The sequence below is a fragment of the Sylvia atricapilla genome, chromosome 6, assembly GCF_009819655.1.
Source record: "Sylvia atricapilla isolate bSylAtr1 chromosome 6, bSylAtr1.pri, whole genome shotgun sequence".
Lineage (NCBI taxonomy): Eukaryota > Metazoa > Chordata > Aves > Passeriformes > Sylviidae > Sylvia > Sylvia atricapilla.
In genome coordinates this window covers 37,417,941-37,441,694 of record NC_089145.1, presented here as the reverse complement: position 1 = coordinate 37,441,694, position 23,754 = coordinate 37,417,941, and the positions used below count along the sequence as shown (strand labels likewise).

Sequence of the window (23,754 nt, the reverse complement as noted above, 5' to 3'; positions counted from 1 at the left end):
TCATGTTGCCCTTTTCTTAGGGTGTTGCTGGCCAAATGTGTCTCTTTTACTTCGCTGTTATTTATCAAAATAAATGATGAGCTTTAAATTTTGGTACTATGTGTTAGCCAGTCACAAATCTTTTGTGCAAGCTCTCTGTCCCTTTCTTGCTAATAGTCTTCATTTGAGTTTATGCCAATTTCAATACCGCTTAATCTTCTAGGCTTCTGTTACTGAAGATACCGAAGATACACGGGAACAGTAACGTGGGAAGAAAAGGAGACAGGTATTTTTGTTCTAAACACATATTTGGGATATGGAACATGATACACATTCTTAACGAGCCCACAGCTATCACTGATAACCTTGCTGTACTTAAAGGACATGTCTAAGCATAAATCTAGGAATTCTGTTCTGAAAAAGGAGTGTAGATACTAAACTGCTGCTTTGAGGAGTATTTATCATCTACTGGGCTCAAAAGCCTGCTGCTTCTAGGACACAAATAGTAGGAGGTGTTTTCCCACTGTTTTCTTTATGGCTTTCTGTAATGCCATGTAATTACTACAGTTCTGTCATGACTAATTCTGTAATTACTAGCAGTATCAGCTCACATATGATCATTGGAGATGCTCATGAATTAACCTCCCTTAATCACTTAAATGTAAAGCAGGGCAAATATGACCTATGAACTGCAGTGGAGTTTTTTTCACTCGTCATTAAATGGCATTTTTAATCAGTTCTTGAAAGCTGGGAGATATTCACAAATCAAGTGGTACTAGCATGAACCAGCTCTTCCAGGATTGTGTGGAAGAGATCTAGTCTCTGATCTGAGTTTTGATTTTTATTCCCCTTTGCTTTCTAACTTCCGCTGACTATTGTTTCATCTCCTGCAGCACTGAACATATCAGAAAAAAAGAGCAAAATGCACTGATTTAGGTTTCTGTCTAGAATCTCTTCCAAGCAATTCCAGTAGGTTGTGCAGGTGCTGTTGGTGCTGTGCAAGTTTCCCCCTCCATGGAGTAGGGAACAGGGAGCTGCCACTGCCAGCACTGATGGCATCTCAACAGGCTGGGGCTGTATTCCTTCTTCCAACAGCTCAGGTTCTCTCATTGGCTGCTTTTGCCATAAGTACGTGCCGTTTATTTCTACATTATTTCTATTTCTCTGCTTTTTCTTCTAACATTTGGGTTTTCCAGGCTGCTTGTTGAGTTTTTTTTGCTTTTGGTAACACATAGATAGGAAGGGGATGGACTTTAAGAAATCCTGTGCACCTATTGTCAAGGCTTTTCAGTTCAGTTCACTGATGGTTCCTTCTCGCTGTCCTGAAATTAAGAACCTCAGTAAATGACTAAATTACCAATTAATTAACAACTGTTGGCTGTTTAGTTTAGCTCTGTCACCCTGGTTACTGTAAAGCTGTTTCCTGTTAATGGTGGAAGATGAAATGTGTGAAAGACCATGGCTGAGGTGGAAAGCCCTGAAAAGGCAAGTTTTAGTGGGGATGCAGGGTGTCTTGGTTTAGGGCAAATTTGAGAGGAAACCTCTGAATGGAGTTTCTCTGGAGAGCAAACTCAAATGGTCCTTTCTCCCAGCCGGTCTGGGAAAAAGTATTTCCTCAGAGAAGAGTGGAAAAAATTGTTTATTTAACAAACAGAATGCCCACAAGCATGAGGAATGAAAAAATATGAAACAATAAAACTTCTTAAAACAATCTGCTTTGAAGAGAGATGGTAAAACTGAGGAAGTCCTTGCTAGGAGTTAGTTTGGCTCTTTCAGTTTCTTATTAATTCCAGTCTTTTTGGTGTTGGAAAATGCCAAGGTCCAGGCCCCAGTGGGCTGTGGGTGCCAGATCCTGGTCCTCCTCTGGGTTTTTAGTACAGAGCAAACTTAAACAATTCCAAGAAGAAGGAAAAACACAGTCCAGGAAGCTTTTTTATTTCAGCTAGCTAAACTAACTAAAAGGGAAAAAAAAACTTCTCTCTGGCTGCTATCTGTGTATGTGATGAACGCTCAGTTCTGAGGAAGAGAAAAAGAAAAATGCAGATGAGTGAACACTGTTTTTCAAAATAATCTGCACACTTTTTCTTTCCCTGCTTCACTCTCAGAACCACTCTTAAAGGTACAGAATACAATGTACAGCACACACAGAACAGACAATTGGGGATACAGGCATCATAGTCATTCCAGGACACGGGATAACAGAATCTCGGAAGGGTTTGGGTAAGAAGGGACCTTAAATCTCATCTTGTTCCCATGCCCTGCCACGGGCAGGGACATCTTCCACTATCCCAGGTTGCTCCAAACCCCACCCAACCTGGCCTTGGACACTTCCAGGCATGGGGCAGGTACAGCTTCTCTGGGTAACCTGTGCCAGGGCCTCACCACCCTCACAGGGAAGAATTTCTTCCCAGTACCCCATCTAACCCTGCCCTCTGTCTGTTTACATTTTTCCCCCTTGTCCTGTCACTCCAGGCCCTTGCCCAATGTCCCTCTCCTGGAGCCCCTTTAGAGACAGTTAGTGCAGTAAGTGCAAACCAACTGACAATTGGCTTAAGGCTTCCTCAGGTTAAAAATGATGGGGAAAATGCTGTTTGAAGTAACCAGTATTGTATTGCAGTTACATCCTGGTTCTGAGTACTCTGCTGCAAAATTCCTTGCTATCAGATAGGTCTAATCTAAATGGAATGTTGCTTCCAAGTATTGTCCATACAGCCTTGTCATTTACTTGCTCATCTCCTTAATGTGGAAAACAGCTGTGGAGCAAGCAGCCCCGCCAATCCCAGGCATGGGTGCAGTGTCCCTTCCTTATTCTGTCAGACTTGTGACTACTCAACAACCAAAGTGGAATGAATAAAAAGAATGAGAACTTGCCGAAAAAGTCATTGCTGAAATTGTCACTTGAGTTTTCTCTGGTGACATACAGAAGTAAAGAATTCAGGGATTTGCTCTGAAAAGTTAAAGTGCAAACTTTAACAAAAATGGGAAACAAACAGTGACAGCGTTTTCCTAATCCCTGTGATTGTTGGCTAAGGTCATCAGAATGGCTGCCACCTCCCAGTTTGCCAGTAGATACAAGAAGAATTTGAGCACAGAAGCCCTGAGGACCAAGGTTGCCCGCAGGAAATCCATCCTGCAGAAGGAGAACAGGCACAAGCTCTTCGAGAAGGGCCGGCAGTTCGGGCTGGCAGATGTCAAAGTGCAGCTCTCCAAGGAGAAGGAAATTTCTGAGCTCGAGGAAACCAGGGAATTGTGCTCTCAAGAGAACAGCAATGTGAGACAGAGTAAGTAAAAACTTGCTGTAGAGCTTTTTTTTTTAATGTTAAAAATTTTCAGTAGGTTTAGTGGCATTATCACAGAAACCTAATAGCAGTCAACATTTTAATTTGACAGAAAAGTTTAAGATTTAAAACCCTATCAGCCTTTCTAAGTGTTAAAATCAAGACAATAAAAGCTTAATACAGCTGTACCCCCCTCACTGTGCCAGTGGTATGGATGAAGCTTTGCGCTGATTTGTCTGCAGCAGCTAAAGGAAGAATGCCTTTTGTTATTAATATTCAATGGGAAGTGCCTTCATGATTGCTTTGTCCTTTAAGATGTGAAAACCTCCAATCTAAAATACCATCCAACTGATGCCTGTCATGTGCTTAGCAATGGGCAGTTTTATATTATATATAAAATTACTAATGGGTAAATGCATAGTATGATTTTATTTTGAAAATGGCTAGTTTTTGACAACTTGTTTTCCTCTCAGAAAAGAAGGCCTGCAGATATGCTGAATTCTGCCGCCTGGCTCTCCTGGATGCTTGTGTTCTAAGAAATTAATATTTTAAGGTGTTAACAGTTTTTTTAGAAATACTTTCACCTTTCTGCTATTTTGATAGCAGAAGATTATTGCAGGATAGTAATTTTTTGAAGATTTTTGGAATGCAGTCTGTATGTAATAATATCAAATATGAAATTTAATGCATTTTTCTTCATTATCCTTCATAAATTTCGACTTTAAGTGGGTTTTAATTTTTCGGGTAGACGTAATTCAAGTTTGGCATCATCTTAAGGTTTTATTCTTTCATGTAACTTCTGCCTCATTTATTCTCAACCTGAGTCAGACTTTGGTATCTAAAGCTCAGTTTTCTATGGCATTCCAAGTGTTTGAATAGAGAAACTGGTACAAATAAACCAAATAAGAAGTTGAAGTGTTAATTTTCATGCCAGTAATCTTGCAAGCCTGTGAAATGGGAGTGAATTTATAATAATCCTCTGGTGGATATTTGGGGAAGTCAATTTATAAGCTGAAATTTACCACTGAATTCCATTTTAGTGGGAAGGGTTAAAACAATTTAAAGGTTCCAGTCAGTTCTGCTCTTTGATTTACATTCCCCTACTAGCTCGGAGTAGTTTATTGGAATTTTCTGACTTCTTGTTGGCTCAACAGGATCCTGATGATTTTATAACTTGCCTGTCTTGCATGTCTGCTACAGAACAAGCCTCAGCTGCAGCCACCAAGAGGAGGATGGACGAGCGCAGGGCGATGCTGCAGCGCTACAAGGAGGAGAAGGAGCTTCGCAAACTACAGGAGCAGAGAGAGAAAGCCAAGAAAGGGGTGTTCAGGGTTGGCCTCTACAGACCAGCTGCACCTGGATTTCTTGCACTTTCTGCTGAGGAACCAGCAGTAGCAAAGCCAAGAGACAAGGAAAACAGGGTAATATTTCATACCTAAATTAATTGTGTCTGTGTACTCCATTTAAACTGCTGTTTATCTACAAGGTGTGTATGTGTTATTCCAAATAAGCTGTTTATTTTGCAAATGCTTTACTAATGTTTGTTATGATAAAGGAGGAATTTGGCTCATTCTCTTTTTTAAACAAAGCTGGAAATAGTACTAATGATATGTGAATTTTTGTATTTGTGACTATGTTCATTCAAAAACTGGAATGATTCATCCACAAGTGAAAGACCTGTGTTATTTTAGAACTAGTAACTTGTTCATATTTAGTCAACTCAGATTTGAAAGATTGCACACTTTGAAAGCTTTCCAGGTTGCACACTTGACCCATTTTGCACAGACATGTTGTTTTTCACATTAATACTTCTTGCTCTCAGTGACAAGGGGAAAAAGGAGTTCATTAACTCTCATTTCTTTAGGGATGTTTCCAGGCAGCTCCTGCTTACTCTGGGAGGATTACTCGATCAAAAGCCAAGATCCAAGAAGGAAAAACTATGATACCAACTCTGATACCAACTGCATCTAAATCCTCTACGGTTTGTTTTATATATACAAACTTCAATGAATAAATTTAGAGAAAGGGAGGCAATTTCAGACTCAGGGTAGTTTCTTTACAAGTTTGATTAGATCAGTTTAGGCAGAAAAGAGCACAGGTTTTACAGATCTGTTTTTCAATCAGGTTTTTCAAGATACTTAAACTGTTGCTTAAATGTTTTTCTTCATTCTTTTTCTGACTATTAACTAGTTGGATAATGCATGGTAGCATACCCCTAAACCAATCTAAGTTATCCTTAATGTCTTACTGCCTTTTAAAACCCTCTGTGTCAAAATTATTTGACTTTTTCCTTTACTGTAATCTAGGATAGATAGATGAAGAAAGGAATTGGGCTGCTGAATTTCTGGTAAACTGATACTTCACAAAAAAACCTGTTTTTTTTCTTGTAGGTCAGTGCCAATGGGCAGAGCGTGCGCTCTACACAGGCAGGACGTAAACAGGTGAATACAGTCAAAGTGGCAGAAAAAGAGAAAGGTATGGAAATTAACCTGAATGTTGGTGTTTTGGGGGAGAAAGATCCACATTTTTGGATGTAGGAAGGAAGCAGGAGATTTTAAGATAGCCATTCCTACAAAAGGCAGCAGCTGGCAGATTATCAAGTGTGTGGCTCAAGGGGTCACATAAGCTTATGGCCTCCATAGGCTGGGGGAAATGGAATGCAGGACCCTGAGAGTCCTGGTTACTGATTATTCCCCCTGGGAGAGGGAAAAGAAACAGGTCAGTGGGCAGATTGCACAGCTGACAGATGCCTCAGCTCCTGGAACTGTGCGAGGTTTCTGTTTGCCTCACAGGTAGTGACTGCTGTTAGAAAAGAGCAAGTACCTTCTGTGTCTGTCACTTTTTGTGCAACAATTACGATATTTCTTAAGAAAACAACAATTAAAAAAAAAAAAAGCCAAAACAACCTGTGCTACCTTTAAGGGATTATAATACTTGAATCAGAAACTCTTCCTCATAGCTCAGTGATACTGTTGTAAGTAGATACAACCAAGTCATGTGGAATATTGATGTTAATGCAAAATATTCAGTAATGCAGAGTGAAATGACTTTCACATCGTTAATCTAATCGAATCAGCAAGCAGCAGACCTTTATTTAAATAAATTTCAGTAGTGTCTTTGATGAATACTGGCAAGATGTATTATTAGTGTTTGATATAACAATTAAAATGTTAAATTTTTGCAAAATATTAATCCAATAATTTTTTCTTTTTCTAAATCCATTTGTTTTTTCTTTTTAAAATTAATTATTTCTTTTGTTCTAAATCAAGAATATGCATTATATCTACTTAAACTTCCCTGCCCATGGCAGGGAGGTTGGAATGATCCTTAAGGTCCCTTCCAACCCAAACCATTCTGTGATTCTGTGAAACAGCAATATAAAAATATTTGGGAAGTGAATGTTTGATAAATCCAATGTTGTAGTTATTTACCCAGTAATTTTTTTCCCAACTTTTCATTCTAGTTTCTACAGAATCACAGCTTCACATTAAAAACAGGAATAGCATTAACAGTAACCAAGTGGGGATTTCAGCCATGCAGGGAATGGAATAAAGAGCTCCCATGAAATTTGTCTGTGCAGGAAAACGTGTCATTTTAAAAACCTATTAGAAACAGGGCTAAAATACAAAGATGAAAATTATTAAGATGGGTAATATGGTGTGTGAACTTGCCATGTTTTATAAAATATTTCAGAGCCAATTAATCCTAAGAGTACTTTGTTAGATTGCATTAAATTCTGACCTTGGAAATTTTTCATATAATGGCCAGGGCATCACTTTGTTACACCTATGGTTTGCTTAAGCTCCCGGATGTGCAAATAACCATGGCAAAGATATTACTCTAAAAAACTTGATCTGTAAAACAGGGAGGACCTTGACTCTGATTGCAGGGAGGAGTGGGAAACATTCCTTAAGGACACTGGTACCTTGGTGGACCTTTCCAGTAAAACCAGCTCCAGTTAGGATCCCGCAGTGCATTGCCTGGATACCAAGGCCAGGCTGTGCACTCAGCTGACCAAAACCACCCCACCCTGTTCGTTCTGGCAAACCTATGCAACTGATAACTGCTGGTGCCTTTTTCTGATTTCTACAAAATGGAAACTTTCAGTTGTTACTTGAGTGCAGCTCCTTATTAAACTTGGCATCTCTGGGATTAATCTCTCTTGCAGTGTTGCAGACTGCAGCCCAATCAGCCCCAAGTGTGAGAGTCACCAGAGCAGCTGCCTCTGCAGCCAGGCAGGTGGGGAAACCAACTGTTGCTACTACTGGTAAGTGAGACAAGGTTGTGTAGCTCAGCTGTACCTTAGACTGCATTTAAGTTATGCCAAATTATCATCTGAGAAAAGGATTAAATGCTGGATCACTCAGACTCTTGTCTGGAACTGTAGTGCAATATCTACATCAACATGTTGAAACCAACACTGGACAGTTTCCCACAAAACACATCAGTGGGGAGCATCCATGTGCGTATGGTAATTACAAACTCAAAGAAAAAAGCCAGAACTGGTAAAGATTGGCATTTGGTGTGTGGCTGTTTATGGCCATGTCATTACTAAATGTGTAGGCAGGAACATCTCTGGAAGAGATGAGAGCCTTTGTTCTTCAGGTTAGAATTTCACTTTGTGTTTGCCTGTTTACTAGAATTCAATCCACCAACAGAATTCCTATGCTATATATATTAAAAAAATCTTAACTCAAATTGGCTTGACACTTTGTCTTTAACCTTTTAGGAGATCAGGTGACTTTTATTTTTACTATATGGCAACATCTAAAGATTGATGACTTAATGGACTTAATTCATGGTGATACATCTGTTACTAGGCTGTTAAATCCTAGGCCAGGTTTTCTTTTGAATGAACTTTTGCAATGCTATTTCTTTCCTTTAGCCACCTCCCACCCAAGAATTAAAGAGAGTCTCTCCCTGTCTTTAGCAACTGGATTTTTATGGCAGTGTTTTGGTGAAAGATTGTATTAATCAGATGCCTTTTTGACCTCTGGGAGTGTCTCTGTTTGTAGGTAACCAGTCACAGAGAAAGGCAGCAAACGTGGGAAAGCAGAAGAAGGCTGTCAAACCTGATCCCGCAAAGGTAGGTCATGTAACAGTTGAAATGGAAAAGTAGTAAAACTGATTTAAGAGCCAATAACTGTTATTGTAGCTGAAGTGCTTAAGCATAAAAGCAGTAATTTCACTAATAAGCTAGAATTTGGGAAGGAGTTGTATGTATTGATACTGCCATATTTTAAATATCAGAATCAAATTTAGTGCTCATGTACATAAACAGGGAACCCCTTAAAACATGGGAAGGCTGGACAGAGCAACACAGATCCAACCAATATGGTTAACATACGTTCTCCATTTATTCTGTCTCAAATGGCAGGCTATATACACTTCAGTATAGTGTACAGTTACAAGGATTCTCTCATTGGTGTACAGCATAAGAAAAATGCAAATGAACACTGTTTATCCCATTCTTAAGGGGGCTAAAGTGTTCACACTACAAACTATACCTATTAACACCTAGAAAACCCACTGTCCCATGTGCATACCTTAACATGATTTCTAACAGGCTTCACAGGCCTGAATTTGGGGCCCAGCTGGGGTAGCTCAAACCTTACTCCAAATAAAAATCATGTCATCACTCTCTAAGAAATTCTGCTACTATTCCCTCTTTTTCTTTTTGAGCTACCCAGACTGACTCAAAGGTACGACTAGTTATTTTTTGCATACACTGTAAAAAACAAGGCACAATAACTAAAATAACTACAATAACAATAAAAAGTATGATAGACCAAAATGGACCTAGTCTTTGATCCAACGAGCAAAACCCCATGAATTGAGCCATTTATCAAAGGGAGTGTCAACAACCACAAGTTTTTTATGTTGCTCTTCAGCTGTGAAAGCTACTTGTAGATTGAGAGTGGTCAGACAGATTCATACAACACATGCCTTCAAACTCTTCACATCCATGTCATTGGGTGAGGAGAAGAAAATCAGTGGCACCTCTGTTTTGAAGAGCTCCATGACAGATGCCATCAACATCCATGGCAAGTTCACTCAACATATTAGATGTTATATTAATTTGTTTTCCTGTCCAGCAGGCCAAGGTTCGTAACTGTGCGAGAGCTTGCGCTGTAGCAACTCCTGGGGAAAAAATCAAAGCTAGTATTACAGCTGGATGCTCCCATAATAATACTTGGTCTTTGCAATCAGGGCCTAGTTGGAAAACACTACCTCTGGCTCGTCGGGTCTTTTGAGACAGTCCAAAAATCTGATTAATGGTGGGAGCAAACAGTGTTAATTTGCCAAAATAACATGGACTTCCTACAGCCTTTTGAGGTACTGCAGACCAAGCTCGATCTCCACAAATGAGGAAGATTCCTGGTGGCAATTTTGCAATCTTGCAGCACCTGTCAACAGTGTTACAGATTGAGTCCAATTTTTACAATATTCTGAATAGTTAGAATACAGTGGGGATTTGGGAGACAACCAAGTGTTGCCATCTTTTAGCTGCTTTTCTTTCATAGATAACAGCTCTGATTTCTCAACATGCTGTCCAAGTATCAAACAATAATTGCCTGGTACACAACCAAGAAGGTTGAATTCTTGTGGCTCAGTACCAATAACTATAAGATTTTGTGCAACTGCAATAGTTTGTGCTGCTAAGACATTCTCTGGAATTTTCTGGGTCTCACACCAATTGACAAAATGAGTGCTGGAGGAACCGGTGGGCCTATTGTACCATGTGTTCCAGGCTTCACTCAAATTTGGATGTATTTTGGCTTGAGTCCAAGTTTTGAACTCTGCCATAGAATTCCATGGCACTCCAGTTAAACAGGTACATAAAGGACTGGACGGTGTAGCTAAAGACAGCTAAAGTGAATCTTGTCTAGTTTGATTGGCCCAAGTGACCCACATATTTTGTCTTTGGTCAATGTTAAGCAATCCAGATACTTTCTTTGCCAAAACACTGCTTAAAACAAACATTCTAACCCACAACATTTTTCTCATATTTTATGTCTCTTGTAGTTCTTAATCAAGGAAAAACAATGGCCGGTTATTACTTAATCCAAAATACTAATTACAGCTTATGCTAAACTTAATCTTATAACTATGATTATATAAACTATTTTTTCTGCACTCTATAAAATCAATCATCATCAGTTTCAGAGCTGTCACAGGATGCTCTAGGTAAGTCACTGTTGTCAACATCATCATCACTGCTATCTGGTATCTTGTGACAAGCTTCAGTGGCATGGGTGTCAAGGTTACATTTGTGACACCACACAGTTTTTTGACAGGCTTGTTTGAAATGGCCTGTTTTGCCACATCGGAAACAAATAATGCCAACTGGTTTGTTGTTGCGTAGAGTTTTCTTGTTGTGGCTGGGCTTATTAGTTTTGCCACCTGACAAAGCAGCTGCAGTAATGTGTCCTTGTTGCTGCGTGGCATCCTGCACGGCTGCTGTGAACACTGCGGTTTGGTTATTTTGTTCAGCTCTGGTGGCTATTACTAGCATCTGGTCAGCTGGACTGTCTTGAGGGAGCGTGGCCAGGATGGTTCTTGTGCGTGAATTGGCATTCTTGAAAGCAAGAGAACGAAACAGGTGTTTGTGCACCTCTGGTGACACATCTGGTGCATCTTTTAAAGCAGCTGACAGTCTGTCAGTAAATTGTCCATAGGCTTCTGTGGCTCCTTGGTTTATTGTAGAATAGGATGCTAGCTTCTTTTTGTCTGGAACTAGAAGCAAGGCTTTGTGAGCCAGCGATTGAGACAGCTGATGGATTTCAGTGGGATAGGTAAGTTGTACATTTGTTATAGCATATGGTCCTTTTCCTGTTAGCATGTCTGGATGGATCCCTACAAAGGATCTCCCACTACTTGATGTTTTTTGGCTTCTTCAATTGCCAAACGCTTCCACTCTTTTGAAAATGAGAAATTTTGAGGGTGTCAGCAGCAGAGATGCAATGCTAGAAGAATCAGCAGGGCAAAGTACATCTGCAGTAAATATATATTGAATTATGTTTCTGGCTGCTTCTGATCTGACTCCATAATTAGTGACTGTTTGTTTTGCTGACTGAAGTACTTTCCATTTGTGCGGTTCCCAACAAGCATTCCTGTTACTGACAATGACAGAGCAGGCCATGGAACTGGCGACTTGCCAATCTTTATCTAAAATAGCATTTTTAACAACTCAAGTCCAGCATCTCTCAATTGGATTTTTTTGGAATTGCTGGCAGCGACACCTGCTGTGCTGAAGGAAAAACTGACGGTGCAGGGGGAGCTGTTGGCATGGATGGGAGGAGAATGTACCCTCACTGTGACCGAGGCTGAGGAACTGCAGCTGTTTGTTTTTCTAATTGATCTTCTCAGGTTGACAGCTCAGCAAGCTTGGCTATTATTTGTTGTAACTCATTTGCACGCTGTGATTTTTTTTCTGCAACCGCTGTTTGCTTTGGAGACTTGGAACCGGGATCCTCTGAAATTTCTGAATCAGAGTCCTGGGGAAGGGGACATTGTGCTGCCACTGTGATGTGCTGTGAGTGAGCTGCTGGCCGCACCACCTCTGCTGCAGCATGCTGCTGTGTAAACCTGGGCCATCCACCCCTGTGCGCGCTCCACCGCTTCCTTGTTCTCGGTGGAGGGAAGGGGCTGTGGCTCCTCACTCCTGTCTCTGCCTTGCACTCCTCCCCCTTGCTTCGTCCCCGGTGCCAGCCCCATTCCGCCCTCAGCTCCGCCTGACTCCTCATCTTTCACCATGCTCCCGGGGTCTGGCGGCTGTGCCACTTCTGTTCTCTCTGTCTGTCCTGGCATCGGCAGGGAAACTTCTGCTGCCTGGGAAACACAGTCCACTACATCCTGCAGAGTGGGACTGACTGGCGCCATTGCTCCCTTCATGGGGCGGGTATTATACACATCGAAGAATTTACTAACCTTGGAGAGGTTTTGCACCTCCCTTGTCTTGTCCACCGTCCCCTCAAGAGCCTGAATGTTGGCCTTGGCAGCCTTTTTTTCAGCTGAGACAGTTTGCAAGGTATTTAAAACTTTTTAATTAACTCTTTCCCACCTCCAATGGCGCAATCCCACAGCATTTCTCCTATTTCTCGCCACTCTGTCTCACTAAACACGAGTGACGGTCTGTTTAACTTCCCTTTCTTCTTGGCCCACAGTGCTAGCTGTTCCAAGGCATTTTCTTTTATCTTTTCGCCTCTCTTACAGATAGTATTCAAAAGGAGCCATGTTGCCACTTGTAACTCTCTATCCATTTTTTTTCCTTCCTCTTTCCTTGTTTCACGCTGTGGCTTACCTCCCACCATGGCAGGATGCTGCTGCTCTGCTTTTCAGACAGGGCCATCCTCACTCTCCAGCTTCCCAGCTCCAAGAATTGCTACCATCTCAGTTCATGATTCAGGAATAAGCACAGAGGCTTCCATATTTAAACAAAATTAAAACTGCATCGAGTCATAATAAAAACGCACACTGCAGTGTAGAAACATCGAAAAACTGTATCAAAACGAACTGCATGCAAGCGCAGGATCCCTGTTTGGGCGCCAGACGTAAACAAGGAACCCCTTAAAACATGGGAATGCGGGACAGAGCGACGCAAATCCAACCAATGTGGTTAACATACGTTCTCCATTTATTCTGTCTCAAATGGCAGGCTATATACACTTCAGTATAGTGTACAGTTACAAGGATTCTCTCATTGGTGCACAGCATTAGGAAAAATGCGAACGAACACTGTTTATCCCATTCTTAAGGGGGCTAATGTGTTCACACTACAAACTATACCTATTAACACCTAGAAAATCCACTGTCCCATGTGCATACCTTAACATGATTTCTAACTGTGCCACAGGCTTCACAGGCCTGAATCTGGGGCCCAGCTGGGGTAGCTCAAACCTTACTCCAAATAAAAATCATGTCATCGCTCTCTTAAGAAATTCTGCTACACATGTAGAATCACAGAATACTGTGAGATAGAAAAAACCCACAAGGATCATCCCAATCCTCCTGGCCCTTCACAGGACAACCCCAAGAATCCCTCCATGGATATGAATGTGACTGATGGGTGATGTGATTACTAATCAAGATCGGGACAGTGATTTTAAATAGACAGGAAGTTCTTGCAGGGCATGTATCTGATGTTTTAACTAGTCAAAAAAACCCTCAAAACTGCTTTACTGGTTTAATCAAGCAGCTGTAAATTTTCTGCAGTTCCTTCCTTTTTGAAGTGTATTGTGAATGGATCCTTTTCCTGCTCAGGTAACAATATGAGGCTCTAGAAGTGAAGGAAAAAATACAATTTTAGGTTTTGAACCACCAAAAAATAAAGCTGGAAATGCTATTCTCTGCAAGGTAGAACACTATTCTCTGCATGGTTTACAGCTGAGAGCAGTGGTTCTTGGTGTCATCACTTCCAGAATTTTTTATGTATTCATGTGCAGGCAGTTCTGTGCAAGAGCTATCCATGATTTTTTCCTTCTTTTGCTCCACTTTTCCCTCTCACAGCTCCCATCTCACCTTGTTCCTGCAACTGCAGGTGTGCTTTAGTGTGTTGAGATTGTGCAATCACGCCCAAAAAGGAGATAAGAGCACTTTTATCTTCCTTGGACAAACACCTCTTCTCAGGCAAGAGTCCCTGCCAGTGGGTAAACTCTTGCTGTAACCACAGGCAGCTCATATGAAAAGGTTGGTTAAAAGCAAAATTCAAGGTTTACATTCCTAGCAGAGGTGACTGAAGTATAACAAGACTTTCAGTAGATTGAAGATGCATATTTTCTTGAAAAACACCCAAAGTTTTTCTGGCTGGCTTGAGCTAACAATCTCAATTAGGTATCTCAGAAATGTGTTCTGTGTGACTATCTGATCACTCATTTTGTAAGAATGTGAATTATTGTTTAATGTTTTTGTCCTCTTTTAATGACATTCTGTGGTGCTTACTGCACTTGCCTTGGGTTGCATTCCTCAGCTATCAGCCTATTCCAGCTTGTTTTTCATTCTTTGGATTGGAGTATGTGCATAAACTATGATTATTTAACAGGCCTAGTTGGATTTGGAGCCAGTAGTTCTGCTCTTGAGGATTTTACCACCTTAAAGCTTTTTTTTTTTTTTTTTTTTTTTTTTTTTTTCCCTAGCAGTGGGAGCAAGCATTTGCCAATTTTAATTATTGTTTTGGTAGGTAAGGTGTTCTGCTTTAACCCCTGGAGTGCATTGTTGCATTTTTTGTAGTGAAGTGTTACTTCTGTCTCTAGAATGATTTGCAGATGTCAAAAATGGTTGGACTTGTTGGTAACTCATCACTTCTGCCCAGGTGTGCTGTTTTAGGAGCTGATTTACCTTTATCTTCCTGATGGCTTTCAGGCACTCATGTTGTAATTCAGCCCATGCCTATTGCAAACACATGTTGGATTTGATGATTTGATTTGTCTATCTATGCTGTTACAGGTAATTTCTTCTGAACATGAGGTGGAGACAAATGCTGGAGTGGATCCAGGAGTGAAAAGTTCTGCAGCTGATTCCAAACACTCAGTGGAAAACAACATTATTTCTCCAAGGAGACCCTCCTTTGCACCTCAAGACTTTGTGTTTCAGCCTCTGAGTGGATTGGCAACCTACACTGTGACACCCATGTCACCTTCAAGGGCAAATGCTTTTTTGACACCCAGTGCTGTGTGGAATTTTTCAAAATCTCCAGTGTAAGATTCTTGCTTCTAATGGGGCCTAAAATGCAAGTGAACTTCTCTGTGGGGATGCAAAAAAACATTTTTCTATAGAAAGATTAATTTTGTAACTAAGTGTTGTGGTGTTGTAGCAGCTGATCCTTATGGTTTCTATCATTGCTTAAATGTGAACTTAACAGCAGATAGGGATATAATCCATAATTCTGTCCATGCTTGAGGAGCAGCTGTCAAGGACTCTGCCCTCTTTCTATCTGCACAGATTTATTTACTTGAGTTCTGTAGTTTTGTGTGGAGGTTTGCCTTCTAAACTGTGCATTTCTGTGAAATTTGCCATATTTGATGTCACTTTCTCAATGTGTCTTAACTAAATGTACTTGGGTTTGTTTCCAGCAAAATATTTGAAAAATCCAGTGAAACTAAAGCACCAAAGCCTGATTTAAAAGGTCAAACTTCACATTCTGTTAAAGGCATCCAAGAGCAGCAAATGACCACAAGTTTGAAAGGTGGAGGTAGGAAGTTCACATTTTGTTTATTCTAATGCTTTGAATTCTCACCAGATTCTGAAAAAAATCCTTTCATATTTTTCGGCAGATGAATCAGATGAGAGAACTTCCACTCAGAGATCAAACAAAGCAAGTCTTGTCTCAACAGTACTTCCAGTGAAGTCAGATGGCACAGGAGAGCAAGAGCATGATGTGCCCTATTTCAGGTTTGGATTTGCTTATTTCACTTCCCTGATGTCCATTTGAAGGTTCTTTATACAAATAATGAGATTTCTTTTAAAGATCAGCTTAAATTAATAGTGCTTGGTGTCTGTCAGCTGTGACCTGAGCATGCAGACATTCCTGTCTTCCTTTTTGTGCTCTAAGTGCAAGGAAAGAATGTAAAATTCTGGACGCTAACACCTTGTCCTGAGGACCATGAGCTTGAAAGCACCTCAGCCACTCAGCAAAATAAAACAGTTTGATCTTCAGCTCAAAGACTGTGGCTTCTCTGAGAGCAAAAGGATAGTAACCATTAACAGCCGCAAGTCAGGAAAATCTCCAAATCCTTTTTTCTCTATCCCTGTATTTTCAGAAACATTCTTCAGGCTGAGACGGAGAGGCTGCTGTCTCAGTGCCTGCAGTGGGAAGGAAACCTCGAGCTGGACATTCCAGAGGATGGTAAGAGTGAGCTGCAATAGGCACTAGAAAGGGGAATGGGACAGAGGGAAGGACATGTGTCTTCTGTTTGCAAAATAGAAAAAAAAAATCTGCAAAGCTGTCCTAGAGAAAGTTTAGAGGTCTATCTGCCCCAAGATACAAAATGTCTCCTATTCCTAAAATTTGTGTAGCACTTGGAGTGATAGCGATTGATAAAGTGAACTAAGAGCGCATCAAAATAGTTTTTCTATTGCCAGTCTGAAATGTATTTAAATGTATGAACTTAAACCAAGCTGATTTTTAAAACTAAGATTGGTTTTTAATGTGGAATAAGTGCTCTTATCTGGGAAAATAGAGATGACTCCAGAAATGCTTACCTTTAAGGCTTGAGAGCATAATCTTTTTTTTTTGAAAGAAGCAACTTCAGAGCATTTCAGTGGACAGGAAACCTCGATCTGCATTGAGTTGGTGCTTTGCAATAGATGGGACAAGAAATTCCAGACCCCTAAAACACTTATTTATTCGTGATATCCTGGATTTTTTTGTCTTGCTGCTGCCAGCTAAAGACCTGATACGCACCACAGTTGGTCAGACAAGGCTGCTCATAGGAGAAAGGTTCAAACAGTTTGAAGGACTGGTTGATAACTGTGAATTTAAACGAGGTGAAAAAGAAACAACGTGTACAGACCTGGATGGATTTTGGGATATGATTAATTTTCAGGTATGTACTTGCATGTTAACTCAGTAGGATAAAACTGATGGAGTTATTTATGAACCAAGCATTGAAACATTTTTTTAATATTCAGGTTCTGTTTTTTTAACATTTTTTTAATATTCAGGTTCTGGCTTTTTTTAAGGTAAAAAATGCAGATCCTTGTTTTTAACACTTTGTGACAGTGAATAGTTGCAGTTGGGATACTATGACCTACAATTCATGTAGAACCAACAGTTCTTCTGTTGTGTCTCCCTGTGGCCTGTGTATCTTGTCTGTCTCTGGAATGAATATGTTTGGCCAAATCTTGTTCTGTTTTGGAGTGAAGATATAGTCACAATGTCTACCTCCCAGTCCTTGAAAAATTCCTGGAGCTCACCTGAAAAGTAGGCATTCATGCTTCAGTATAAGAAAAATGCAGAAACTACAGTAACTCTGTTTAGGGCTGAGCTTAGGTGGTAGAAAACCTTCATCTCTTATCCTCTGTTGATGGTTTCCTTAGTTTCAGAATGAAATATAATCTGAATTACCAAAAGGGCTCTCAACAGTGTTTGTGAATCAGAACTCAGCAAAGGGATTTGTAAGTAGTTAAATGCAGAGATGGATTTGTTATGGTCCTAGTCATAGGTTTGTACTTCTCTTCAGGAAGCAGAAGAGTTTGATCTGCTTCTTCAGAGGTATTTGAGCGATATTTCCTGTGCTTGTTTGGATAAAGGTTATTTTACAATGTATTCTTTTGCTTTCCTTAAATGTGACCAACAGATTGAAGATGTGAATAAAAAAATTGATAATGTGAAGAAGCTTCAAGACAATGACTGGCAGCCACTTGATGTCTCAAGCAAAGCAGTTGTCAAGGTATGAACATCCCCTAAAGCACATCTTGTATGGCTTCTTTATTGAATATTAAGTGAAATTCCTCTCAAGGTGCACCCTTCTCCCTCACCTCTCTCACATGCACTAGTATGACTTGGTGGGTTTAATCCCAGTTGCCTCTTTTGGCTGGTAAGATTAGAACTAAGAATTAACAATTACTTTTTTGGAGTCATCAGGTTCTATGCAAGTAAGACAAATCTCTTAAATTTAGGATATAAACTTACCCTTCAGATGTAAAACAATTTATCTGGGCCACTGACTTAACTGGAAGGTAAACCGCACAGGAATTTGGGAGTGACTGCCAGTTTTGAGCAGGGAGTGCTCAATCATAATGGTGTCTCATTAAGCCAACACCATGGGTGGCTTTAAACTGCTGCTTCTCTAAGCACAAATGAATCTGACACTCTCCAAAATAAGTTAGTGCTTATTGCAAAATAAGCTGTAATGTGAGTTGTTTTATCTACTCTTTGGTTTGAAATATATAATTGCTTCTGACTATGGAGTTGTATTTGCATTGCCTAAATTCTGTGCAGTTCCTTGAGACTGCTTAACTAATCATAGGATGGAGATGAAAGTGGATAAGAAACTCCAGGCATGGGAAAACAGGGAATGTGGTCTGTGGGAGCTGCCCATAAATGCCAGAACCCTTCAGGTGGTACAAAACAAAACTTCCCTTGGAAAACTGAATGCCAAGAAAGACTTCACTGAGTTCCTGGAGTCTGTCCTGTGGTTACACTGTGTCCCTACCACTAGGAGTCCCTGCATCCCAGTGCTTCCAAAATATTTCAGAATATATTAGGAAAAAGGGTTATATTGAGGATTTTTGAACTGCAGATTCATTTGAAAAAAGTTCTTAATGTTGTCATCACAGACTTACCTTAGCAGCTGGCTGGCAGCCCAAGAGATGCTGGGGATGGATAGAGGCCTTGATGCATAAAACTGTAGAATTGTTGAGGTTGGCAAAGTTGTCAAGTCCAACCATTCACTCAGCACTGCCAAAGCCACCACTGACCCCTGTCCCTAAGTGCCACATCCACATAGCTTACAAATCCCTCCAGGGATGGGGACTCCACCCTGCCCTGGGCAGGCTGAACAACCTTTTCAGTGAAGATATTTTTTTGTGATATCCAATCTAAACTTCCTCTGGTGCAAATTAAGTCCAGTTCCTCTCATCCTGTTTCTTGCTCTCTGGGAGCAGAGCCTGACCCTCTCCTGTCAGGGAGTTGTGCAGAGCCAGAAGGTTCCCCCTGAGCCTCCTTTTGCTTCTTGCTGTGTCTGTGGCAGCAGCACCTGTGTGGAGGCTCCTGTGTAGTTGCTCCTATGCAGAATTTCCAGGTGTGATGACCCAGCTTTATTACCATTCCAGAAAAAGGCAGTTCCAAGTGGAGTGTCCAAACCCAAGGTGGAAGCAGCTGCCAGAACTGCGGCCCGGGCCCGCCTGGCTTCTGTGAAAGCAGCCATGAGGAATAAAATGAACCAGGAGGGAGCTGCTGAGGGTACACATCGGGAGAGACTGCCAGAGGCAGAAAAAGTGGTTCCTGAAGTGGGATTTTTCACGATTAAAAGCCCTGCAAAAAACTTTTCAGGTAGGTGAAGCTTAAGCGTGATTTCTGTGACCTGAAAGTGCTGAAGAGAGTTTAAAGTGGGGAGAGGAATTGCGCTGTTTATACTGGCTACAACTCCAGTGCTGGTCACACTGTTTCAACCAGTGACTAATTTCATCCAAAGTAAACTCGTGTACATGAATGTGCTGATTTGAGTGGTTATGGCAGCATGAAATCCCTGCTTACACAGAGGTGAAATAGCTGGTTCATGGTTTTCCAGCATCAATTTAGTAATGAAATTCTAATCTGATCATTCCCAGATTCAGCTGATGAACGTCTTCATCAAAGTCACTGCCAGCTCACATAATCTAATTGTAGGACAGGAATTGGGAATTTATTTTTAAACTAAACTTCTTGCAGTACTGTCTTCAAACTGCAAATAAAGTCCACCCATAATCTGTGTTCATGGTTAACAAGATTGTAAAATAATCCAGTTTGCTAGCTGTTTAATAGTTCAGGTTTTTTAACAGGTGCTCAAAATAGAACTTCATTTTCAGCATCTTATCTTATTGACATCTATGTGCAGCCAGTATTTCCAGTAATTTTGCTTCTCTCACATTTCTAGTTCATAATTTGATTTTAAATTCCCTTTTTTTGGGCATAGATCTCTCTTCTCATCACAAAATTAACAACTATTTTTCATGTGCCTCTTGTTAGTAGGGAAGAACTCCTGAAAAGTTTTGAGCAACACTGGGTTTAAGCCAACTCCAGCAGAAAATTTGTTATAAACATCAGTTCTGAATCTGTGTCTTTTAAAATCTATTAAAATTGCCTAATTTGAAAGATGGAAGTTAATAATTTCAATTTCTCCTTGCAAGTGTATATAAGGTTTCCATCTAATATTTGTATAAGATGATTCAGCAAGCAGAAAACAACTGTGTCCCTGGTTAGAATCGTAATGATCAGTTCATTTCAGCTTCTGGAAACTGCTGTAGGAATGAAACATTAAACACATTTTCCAGGTTTGCTTCCAAGGACCCCTGCAAAACTGGCAAATCCCAGATGTTTGCTCCTGAGCAATCCTTCTCCTCTCTGTGACCCTGAGGATGCACCTGCAAAACAAACCCCATCAGGCCTCAAAGGCTTCCACCCAGCACAAAGCTTGAAAATGGACCAACTTCCCACTGAAGAAATTCCCCCATTGGGTAAACTCCCTGATGGTCTTGAACACAGGTAGGCATGTTAAAGCAGCTTTTAATTAACCTTGTACAAATCATTTTAGAGTTGGAACTGAAAGACATGATGTTAAAACCCATTAAAGGTTACCATTACTTTCAATTTGGCAGTGATAAAGTTTTGCAAAGTACTTGTGACTTTTCCTTCCCTTAAGCAAATATTAAGAGCTTTGACCAAATGTAATTTTGCTGCTGAGGTAGAATTGTTTGTCCAGGAAGTTTGATGTAGCTCACCTGTACCAACCAAGGCAGCAAAATTGCAGAACAAATTGTAAGATTAGTTGGACAAGTCAGAGGCTGGTTAAAGGTGATTGATGAAGATGATGGAGAAGAATGAAAATGTTTTGGTTTCTCTTCCAGCATTTCTGTGGTTGCAAAAGAAACGTGTCTGGTTGCTGGCACAGCAGAGGGAAATAAGGTAAGTCATGCATTGTTCATGGATGTGTTTTAAATATTCTGTTATTACTAGAAAGGAAAAATTCTTTTGATTACCCCAGACACTTGGACTTCTGATCAAATCCTCACTTAGAAATCTTGTGTATTCCTCAGGGCAGTGCTTTTTACCTCTGGGTAGACAAAGGTAGGGACTGCTGCAGTTTGAGGACCTTGTCTTGCTCTTTAGAGCTGTATTTTGGAGGTCCTTCCTGCTCCAAGAGGACATATGTCACTTGGACAAGCAATGCTCCTAGAAGTCCACCACCTCCTGTTTTGTGGTGTGGATTTTTTAAATGCTTGTGCATTTAGGGACTCTCACTAAATGCAACAGCACCCACTCCTTAGAGCATTCTCCATAGCAGAGCATTGGGCTCCTAATCTTCTTAAAGGTGTAGCAAGAACTAATCCAAGTGTCAGAAATGCACGTCCTGACACGTCTGAAGGCTTGATGACATTGCCTGTGTTTGAGTAGCCTTAAAGCAGGAACGTGGCCTCTAATTTAGATGATCCTGTGCTACCAGTGAAAGTCAGTGCTTTGGAGTCAATCATCCTTTAGTAACTTCCATTGGAAATGGAGTCTTTAAATTTTATTTGTTACTGCTTGGGATGACTGCAGCAGTCATTTCCTCTCCCATCCCCCTACATATAATAGATATCTTAAAAATCCTGGTTACTATTTTTTTCTTACTCCTTTTACTTCATCCTTTCTCTACCAAAATGAGAAATTGCTTGTTGGTAATTGCACTCTCTGGGGAAACCTTTCAGTGTGGCTGACAGGTTTTTCTGGAGGAAAAGTCACCAGATAACACTTGAAGTTCAAAACCTTCTTTCCTGTGGAAGAACTTCCTTTATATTGTCAGAGGGATTTTCAGGCTTTAAAAGGGGTGTTTGGGATATGAGTCACAGCCTTAAACCCTGCCTGTGCCTTGTACAATGCCTGGAGTTAAAACTCCATCTCTCCTGAACTGTTCATAAAAACTGTGGGCTGTGGGTTAGATGTGTGGACTCGGTCTGACATGACAAGGAGTGGCTGGGAACAGAGAAAATCCCTGTTTTCCAGGTTCTGGGAAATTCTAGCAGTGAATCGAAAGCAGTGGATGGTATGGAAGAGATGGAACTGTCTGCTGCAGAGCAAGGACAAGACATCATCTTATGCAGCCCAGAGAAGGGGACAAACTTTGCTCAGTCTGGAGAGCCACAAATGCATCAAACAGGTGCTTATCTTAGAGCTGCATGCTGCAGTTTGGGTGGCATTGCTGAGGCCTTCTGGTTGTTCTTAGGATTTATGATAATCTGAACATTACTCTTTGGAATCAATGTCAGCTTGGTTTGTGTGTGCTGTTAGAAAGGCCACCCTTAGCTGGTGTGACTTAAACACACATTACACATGAAGAAACAGTGCACCTGGACTTCTCTGGACAGTTTCTGAGTGATATGTGAAGGAGGAAAGCTAAAATATAAAGAAATAAATACAGTTTAGAGTTTGGATTTCTTCTTTTAATAAATAGAGAAAACAATACAGTTTTTTTTTAGCTTTGGCAGCATTAGACTAACTTTTTTTAATTATATACTTTTTCAGATGTTTCACACAGTGATTTGACACTCATTGACAGAAAGCCTTTTGATATGGTAAGTTGACCTTCAAGTTTATTTGACTAAGACCTGCTGCATGTTGCAGGACCATTCACCTTTGCTGCAGACTCAGTTACTGCACAAAGAAAATTAAACTCTTAAAGATGTTATCAAGCCAATTGATGTAACTTCAAATACAAACCACGTTCCAGCTGTCTCCTTGCATGGGCTCACACTGGTATTCCTTATTGCGCATGATGAGTGTAGCATGAGTCAAGACATTTGTAGCAGGACAATGTCTGATTCTTGTCAGATTGAGCCTTTAAATTGTGTTTCTTACAAATTTCCTTATAGATATTTTCTAACAGCCTTTTTTTTTTCTTCCTGGAATTTTTATGTCTACCCCAACTTCTTTTTAATCACTTCAGTATTTAGGACTGGAAGTAACATTCAGCAAGGAAAAGCAGGTGTGCAAAAGCTTTCACACTTAATAGAATTAATAGAATATGGGTGTAGGATTTCTTGTGAAAAATCCTCTTTAAAAAATGGATTGCTGACTTGAGTAAAGAGTGTCTTGTCTTCAACGCAGACCATGTGTAATCACCTTTTTTTTAATGCCTGGGAAATAAGCTTGCAAAATTAATCTTGGGGAGGAATCAGAGTCCTTCCAGTGTTCTGTGGTTTAAGTGTTCCTCAAACACTGACTCCACACTCTGGCTCCTTCCACAGCCAATGCTGGATGCTGAGCTTCCCTTCACTCCAGTCAAGACCGAAGCCCAGAAGTTTGCAGCAGCTGAAGTATTCACTGACCTCATCATGTTTTCTCCTGTTGGTCCCTCTGGGGATCAATGAAAAGTGACTTTAAACGCAAAATATGTAAATGCTATGAACAGGAATCCCACAGAGGGAACACAGTCTGCTACCCTGAAACTGTGTGGAAAGGTGAAGAATACCTGTGGCAATGGATCTGATAATGGGGTTTGTATCATTTTATGGTGCAGCTGTGATGCACCAGGCTCTGCTGTACATCAGTAGTGGGCTGTGTTCTGGTGATCCCTGCTGTATCCTCTGGCTGTAAATTCTGACTGCAACCTGAAGCATTTTTATGTTGGTATCATTTAATGGATTTCCTGTCTCCTCCAGATTGTAAAGCTGTTCACCTTTAAACTTTTCTATGCTGACCTGACTGACCTCATGATTTATTGTTATTATCAGGTGCCCACCCCACCAGCTGTGCTTGTGCCCTGTTTCTGCTGGGGGAGCACCTGGGCTGAGACTCAGCCTGTTCCCTCCCCAGGACACT

The 23,754-nt window shown here is 40.6% G+C and overlaps 1 protein-coding gene across 1 annotated transcript; it reads left to right on the top strand.

The window, feature by feature from the left end:
* Positions 1-230: 230 nt before the first annotated feature.
* DLGAP5 (DLG associated protein 5) lies at positions 231-23,637 on the top strand. Its single transcript, XM_066321548.1, has 19 exons — positions 231-265; positions 3,011-3,260; positions 4,458-4,678; positions 5,134-5,238; positions 5,648-5,732; positions 7,426-7,524; positions 8,273-8,343; positions 14,703-14,953; positions 15,329-15,447; positions 15,530-15,647; positions 16,016-16,101; positions 16,641-16,801; positions 17,555-17,647; positions 19,032-19,251; positions 20,232-20,442; positions 20,805-20,862; positions 21,940-22,093; positions 22,459-22,508; positions 23,181-23,637. The coding sequence occupies exons 2-19, from the start codon at positions 3,020-3,022 to the stop codon at positions 23,301-23,303; spliced, it is 2,466 nt and encodes an 821-aa protein (XP_066177645.1). The 5' UTR covers positions 231-265; positions 3,011-3,019; the 3' UTR covers positions 23,304-23,637.
* The last annotated feature ends 117 nt before the right edge of the window (positions 23,638-23,754 follow it).

Excerpts from the sequence above, each read along its gene's own strand:
- DLGAP5 (XM_066321548.1), top strand. The coding sequence starts at position 3,020 with ATGGCTGCCACCTCCCAGTTTGCCAGTAGATACAAGAAGAATTTGAGC. Across the intron at positions 5,733-7,425 it reads AGTGGCAGAAAAAGAGAAAG|TGTTGCAGACTGCAGCCCAA; the intron begins GTATGGAAATTA and ends TCTCTCTTGCAG. Across the intron at positions 22,509-23,180 it reads ACAGAAAGCCTTTTGATATG|CCAATGCTGGATGCTGAGCT; the intron begins GTAAGTTGACCT and ends CTCCTTCCACAG.